General features: G+C 40.9%; 1 protein-coding gene across 2 annotated transcripts in view; it reads right to left on the bottom strand.

Annotated features, from left to right (window-relative positions):
* runx1 (RUNX family transcription factor 1) overlaps positions 1 to 7,500 on the bottom strand; it is a 104,453-nt gene that overhangs the window by 6,148 nt on the left and 90,805 nt on the right. For both annotated transcript variants that reach the window (XM_063217202.1, XM_063217203.1), the window contains one exon: positions 5,975 to 6,142. In XM_063217202.1, the coding sequence (XP_063073272.1) occupies positions 5,975 to 6,142 (168 nt within the window). The remainder of the gene's footprint in view (positions 1 to 5,974; positions 6,143 to 7,500) is intronic.

Genomic DNA, 7,500 nt, shown 5'->3' with positions numbered 1-7,500 from the left:
AGAGAGAGAGAGAGAGAGAGAGAGAGAGAGAGAGAGAGAAAAGGCCCATTGCCCCAGCTGCTCCTGATTTTCACTCGAATGAAAGGAGAAGTGCAGGGGGAGAGAAGGCCCTTTTGAATGACTTAATAACGGTTTCCGTTGGCAACACTCCCGATGCTATTTCTGGCAGGGGGATCAGAAGCCCTTGCTGCACGCGGGCAGGAAACACTCTGTTCTCTCGTTTTCCCCAACCTCTCTCTCTCTCTCTCCCTCTCTCTCTATCTCTTTTGCTCTCTCTCTCTCTTTTACTTTCTTTCACACTCCTTCTCTCTCTTCCTGCCTCTCGAGCTCACTCTTGTTCACCACATCTCTGTCGAACCTCCTCCTTCTCTCTTTCTTTCCCTTTCACTCTTTTCTACATCTTTCCATCTTTATTTTTCATTATTCTTCTTTCTCTGTCTCCATCTCTCTCTCTCTCTTCATGTCTCTTTCTCCTTCTGCCCTTGTCTTTATCGCTATCTCTTGAACCCTTTCTACCTCTCTCTCCTTTTGTCTTCCTCTCCTCCTTCCTCCTCTCTCCCTCTCTTTCTCATTTTTCCCCTTTTGTTACACACTTCAACATTTCATCTCCAAGCAAAAGCACCCATCTCTTTTGATGTCCTTTCCAACTTCAGTTTCCTCACTTGTTGTCATGTACCTCAACTCAAGAATGTTGTACTATCTCTTCCCTTTTCCCTTACCATTCATCTTTGTCCAGTCAAAGTGTATATTACTCAGGATGGTAACATTCCAGCCATCTACACTCCCCAAAAAGAAAATGTCATAGCCAGGTCATTATGCCGTTTTCCAACACTTTCGATTGCTTTCTGGCCTCAGTAGTCTACTTGGACTACCCCTCACTCTACCCCTAAATCTACTGTATCTCTCCATCTATATGTTATTTATTTTTTGTGTTCCTACTTCCTGATCCTACCCGTCACAGGTGTTCTTTCACCCTCACTGAAAGGGGAACACGATGCAGATTTCTGCCGTTACATAAAGGATGGGGGTAGACTGGGTGGATTTTCCAGACAGCCTTTTTGACATAGGTATGCAAAAGTGGATGTCGAGTTGACTACCTCTATTCATGGGAACTAATAAGACAATTCTTTGCAAGGGACTGACTCTGTTTGAGTGAACATCAATTGGCGACAAGGCAATACACAAACTATACTGTAGATGGCGGTAAAGAAAGGTCCCTTGTCCGATAGTTTGAAAAGCATAGGAACTCCGTATAGCAAGACACTGGCATCAAGTCATACAGTACATGGCAAAAGGTTGAAAGAAACATCTAGTCTGTTGCCTTGTTCTATTGTACACAGGGCTGACTCCAAACGAAAGCAATTGCACTTGAACAGAAAAAGTTACACTAGTCAATATGGTGCTGAACAAGTTTGTTAGACAGTAAGCATTCTCAGGCATTTGCACTTTTCTTAATTGTTGCATTTACAATGGATGCCTGGAGAACTAACTCTTGGCTTATCGACTACTGATTTTCAATAGAACGCAGCATATCTATCCCTTTTTGAATAGTGGGGATTTTCTCACACACAAACTTCCTGTCAGCTGACTTTCACTTCCTCCTTTCTGCTGACTACTTCCTTCATTACTGGACCTAATTGATGTAGGCAAACAAAACACACTGTTGTTGTCATACCTGGGGGTAGAAGCTAGTTAAGTAGTAAACCAGGTTAAGGTAACCTTGTGGTAGAGGTAAATCATCTAAAAGAAGAGCCTGCAGTCCTCATTTTCTTAACTAAATGATGCCTTCGGGTTTGTCTATTAGCAGGTTTACCACTTCTGGTAGGTTAAATAAGTCTGGTTCATCACTTAACCTTAGTATAATCCTCTGTCCTACATATGCCCCTGTCCAAACCACAAGGAGACACATGACATACACACAGACCCACTCAAATGTACAGATCCTCCCAGCAATTCCCTGTCTTTTGCATCTGTCATATTTCAATGACGAAGGCACACTGAACTGTGTGTGTGTGTGTGTGTGTGCGTGTGTGCGTGTGTGCGTGTGTGTGTGTGTGACTGTCTGTGTCAGTGGTGTAGTCTACGTAGAACGCGGGTAAACAAAAAAAAATCTAAATTTCAGGGATTTCAGTATACCCACTTAAAATTGATTGATCCATTGTTTTGAATAGCACAAATATATACAGTATACCCACTTCAAAAAAATCTCAAATATACAGTATACCCACCATAAAAAGTAGACTACACCACTGGTCTGTGTAATATATAATGTGGCTACCTACTTCTTCTAAAAGTGTGATGTTTTGTCATAGCAATATAGCTTGTAGTGCATATGATACGAATAAGATATAGTAGGAATGGAACACCAATGAGTGCACATGTTTTGTCTCTGCGCACAATACAATGTGATAACAAGTGTGATTTTTGCAATGTTTTCTCTTCTGAAATGGTGTAAAATGGCCACTGATCTACTCATGAACATCCCCAGAGTGGCCCATATATCCCATTAGGGAAAGAAAAACACCATTAGCCAATCAAACTCCTCTCAAAGTCCACATTAGCCAATCAAACTCCTCTCAGGGTCCCCATGGTGACGCTGCTGCACTCAGCAGTTGCTGGAACTACTATTAGAGTAGAGTAGAGAACAGAAGAGCAGGCCTGAAGTCATTATTGACACTAAATTGTGACAAATCGTGTGGAAGAAACCAACAGATGAGCAAGAGACGATGTCTATGTGTGAACAGCAGATTCGAAATAGTTTGAAAATGAAGTGTTAGAAACACCGTACGACCTCAAAATGACAACAGAGAATTAGGTTGGACAGTGGACTAATAGGCCCATGTGGTCGGTTGTATGGGCATGACTGTTGGTCAATACACTGGATTTTGTTCGCTATGATTGTCCTCCACACAACTTTTGCTGATGTGCATATTCTTGTCTCATTGATTGGCTTGGATATATATTTCTTACACCTTTCCAATTTGTGTATATTGCAATCATGCAGAAGTAATATCCTACACTTCAATATTCTCAGGAACTGCTTCTATGCAGTCGGTCTTTTGGTCTGTTGGATTGCCCAAACACATCTCTTTGTTATACTTGTTATATTGACAATATACTATAGACGTTAATTTTTTTGTTTTCTATGTGTAAGATAATTGTGCTGTACCATTGCTAGTTCACTTGTACTCTGGGCATAGGGAAGATAACAAACACTTTTGTTGCAGATTAGGATAAAATTGCCGCATCCGGCCCGCGGGAGGGTTCCAGAGGGCCCGGATGTAAAAAAAAAAAAAAAAAAAAATTATTATTTTTTTTTATTTATTTATTATTTTTTTTTTTTTAATGAAATAACCGAAATGCGCAATTACGGCCCTCGGGGCAAAATCGAAACCTGCATGACATTAACCCAATGATCCCTCTGTTACACTGTATATATGTAGTAAATTGCACATCACACTAGTGAATTTGTACTGTAACAGGCATTTCATAAAGCTCATATATCAGACTTCATATATAGAGATAAAATGTTAATACTTCTTATTCGTATTGTATTGGTATTGGTTGTAATTAAATAATAAATATAATAGGATTTGTATTGGTTCCTATTAAGCTCAAACTGGAAACGGGATGTTAGAATGCGTGAAAATGCAGGAAATTACATATAAGAAATACAAAATTTTCTGGGGGTAAACCCCCAGACCAAAATTAACTGTCCCATATTTAATTCATTGACGGTTGCCAATTAATGAATGAAGTCAAGGAATTTTTTTTAAATTTTTTTTGCGATGATGTTACTAATGCGGCCCGCTTGAGGTCCACATGGGTTGTATGCGGCCCCCGGACCAAAATGAGTTTGACACCCCTGATCTAGAGCGTGTTTATGTCCCATTACTTTGGATCTACTGTAAATGCAATGTGCTAAATGTAATGTGCAAATAAAGAAAGAACATAATATTAAAATAAATAAATACTACATTACACTGCCAAGTCTCTCTCTCTGCCTACCTCACTTCTCCAACAACATCACATACAGCACAACACCAGCCAGCCCCCCCATGTCGCTTGCTTTCTCTCTGACTCAGTGTTTCTCTTCTGAAGGAGAGCCGCGATGTGTGTGTGTGTGTGTGTGTGTGTGTGTGTGTGTGTGTGTGTGTGTGTGTGTGTGTGTGTGTGTGTGTGTGTGTGTGTGTGTGTGTGTGTGTGTGTGTGTGTGTGTGTGTGTGTGTGTGTGTGTCTTCGGTTGTGTTCAGACATGCTCCTGTGTCACCCAATCAAAGGCGCCCTTGTTCTCCAAATATGTTTTGTCTCTGAGTCCAATCATGTGTGAAGAGAAGCTGACACACATCCCCCCTCACACACATCATTACCGGGAACATCCTCTGAATACACACACACAAGTACGCATGTACATGTAAATGCTCCAACTCTCTCTCTCTCTCTCTCTCTCTCTCTCTCTCTCTCTCTCTCTCTCTCTCTCTCTCTCTCTCTCTGTCTCTCTCTCTCTCTCTCTCTCTCTCTCTCTCTCGTGTGTGTGTGTGTGTGTGTGTGTGTGTGTGTGTGTGTGTGTGTGTGTGTGTGTGTGTGTGTGTGTGTGTGTGTGTGTGTGTGTGTGTGTGTGTGTGTGTGTGTGTGTGTGTGTGTGTGTGTTGGGGAGTAATAATTCTGTATAAAAATAATGGATATAATTACATGTCTGATGAATGACTTTAATGAATGTATTTGTTGTGAAATGAGTTCTGAAATCTAACACTGATACAAGGTAAAAGACACTACGCATCGAAATTACATTGAACTTTGCTGATATTTATCCAAAGAGACTGACAGTTATTTCAGGGGGTATTGGTTACAGCCCCTGGAGCAGTGTGGGGTTAGGTGCCTTGCCCAATGGCACTTCAGCTATGGATGGAGGTCTCAGAAGAGGTAGTGGTGGGATTCAAACCTGCAACCCTCTGATCTTAAGACCACCCTCCTAACAATTAGGCCATGTCTGCCTCAAAGACAACCTTTTATCATTCAAGAGTTTCTGTGTGTGTGTGTGTGTGTGTGTGTGTGTGTGTGTGTGTGTGTGTGTGTGTGTGTGTGTGTGTGTGTGTGTGTGTGTGTGTGTGTGTGTGTGTGTGTGTGTGTGTGTGTGTGTGTGTGTGTGTGTGTGTGTGTGTGTGTGTGTGCATCAAACGCCCCTTGAAAATCCTACTCTGCTCATGCAGGAATTTTCCTTTGCACTCACAGTACATGACTTCCTTTCACATTTCTAGTAAATTTGATTCATGTTGAAGGGTGGCACAATAGGCTTGAACATTTTGAATAGCAGTGATTTAGTAAAATCAGTGCAACGTTAGTTGAGGCTTTTTTGATCAAAATTAATAAGCAAAATCATTTGAATGCTCTAGATAGGACATTAAGCACCCGACAAATGGCCAAAGGATGGTTACATGACTGTTCGAACATGGCTAAAGCATTAGTGCATAGAGGCTAAAACATTGCTGGAAAGCTGCAAAAAACATGCACGAGGGAATTCAAGTCAAGGCAACTGGAACATTCTGCCAAAAGATTCTCCTACATAGTTTTGACAAAATAGTCCAAAAACAAGCTTTTCACTGATTTTGCTAAAAATCGCCCTTTCAAAAATGCAAGCCTATTGTGCCACCCTTTAACATTGACCAAATTTGCTAAGATTTTACAAGGGAGTTATGTTAGTAAAAAGGCACAATGCTGGGACAGTTGATGCACCCTAGTATGCATGTGTGTGTGTGTGTGTGTGTGTGTTTGTGTTTTTGTGTGTGTGTGTGTGTGTGTGTGTGTGTGTGTGTGTGCATGTAGTTAGCGTGTGTGTGTGTGTGTGTGTGTGTGTGTGTGTGTGTGTGTGTGTGTGTGTGTGTGTGTGTGTGTGTGTGTGTGTGTGTGTGTGTGTGTTTGTGTGTGTGCGTGCGAACGCGCATGTTCGTGCGTGCATATAGTTAGCGCTACTCACCAGGCAGCTGCGTGTGTGTGGGGCTGGTGAAGGGGGGAGTGGTGAGTGCATTGCGGTGGTGCGGGCCTGCGTTGGGGTTGGGGCTACACCGCATGGCGCTGCGGCGCAGCTGCTCAGAAAAGGCCAGCGTGCCCGGCTTTACCGAGTCCTCCAGCTTCTGTCTGTGTCCTACAGTACACACGCACAGGCACACACACACATGCACACGCATACACACACACACACACACACACACACACACACACACACACACACACACACACGCACACGCACACGCACACGCACACACACATTTTTTGGGAATTATTTTTTATATATATATTTTATATATTTTATGTTATATATATCATATATACATCTTTATATTATTTATATATTTTTATATTATATTTTATTATATGATAAAAAAAATATTTCCATTATACTGCACAATATTTTACAATACAGTACAGTATATGTATGAACAAAAATCAACTTGATGACAATAGGCCTATATGTACAGCAAAGTATGCCAAATGTACATCGATACGGACAGAAATAAGTACAATGTTATAATGAATAGGATTAAAACTATTTCATGATTCCTCAATTTTAATACAGTAATTCAAGTTTCACCACTCTACACTACTCTGCAATGAAATATACTGTAGGTATACAGTCCCAAGAAAAAGTTTGTACACCCTTTGAAATTTCTTACCTTTCTGTCAAAATTGGTCATAAAACATGGTCTGATCTTCCCGGAAATCACAAGAAGGAACAACCAGAGTCTGCTTTAACTAATTCAACCCAAACATTTACAAGTTTTCATATTTTCATTGACCATAAGATGTAAACATTCACAGGACAGCAAGGCATAAGTAAGTACACCCTTGCATTCAATAGGTTTTAACCCTAAATTAGTCGCAATAACCTCAACCAGATGTTTCCTGTAGTTGCAGATCAGATTAACAAAACAATCTGGATGTATCTGGTCTCCCTCTTCTTTAGAAAACTGCCTCTCGTCAGCAAGGTTTGTGGGATGGCTGGAGTGCATAGCTTTCTTGACTTCATGCCATATAATCTCAATTGTTTTTTGTCAGGGCTTTGACTGGGCTATTCCAGAATATGTATTTCATTATTATGAAGCCATTCTAAAGTCGATTTGCTTCTAAAGTATGGGTTGTTGCCACATTTCAGCACCCATCCTCTTGTGTGCTTCAACTGTTTGACAGACTGCCTCACTTTTTCTGTAAAATATCTCGATAAACTTCTTAGTTCATTGTTCCACTGATAATAGCAAACTGAAAAGGGCCTGAGGCAGCAAGGTAGCCGCATATAATGATGCTCCCGCCACCATACTCAAAGGTTGAGATGATGTTTTGGTGAAGGTGTGGTTCTCCAATTCTCCTCCAAACATGACATTGTGTGTTCCCCTGAACAATTCAACTTTGGTTTCAACGTTGGTCTACAGAATATTTTGCAGTAATTCTATGAAGCATATAAATGCTTTTTCGCAAACCTCAAAGGTGCAGCAATATTTTTTTGGA

Source organism: Engraulis encrasicolus, chromosome 15, assembly GCF_034702125.1.
Source record: "Engraulis encrasicolus isolate BLACKSEA-1 chromosome 15, IST_EnEncr_1.0, whole genome shotgun sequence".
NCBI classification, from domain to species: domain Eukaryota; kingdom Metazoa; phylum Chordata; class Actinopteri; order Clupeiformes; family Engraulidae; genus Engraulis; species Engraulis encrasicolus.
The sequence above is the reverse complement of the archived record's forward strand: the minus strand, read 5'-3'. Positions and strand labels throughout refer to the sequence as shown.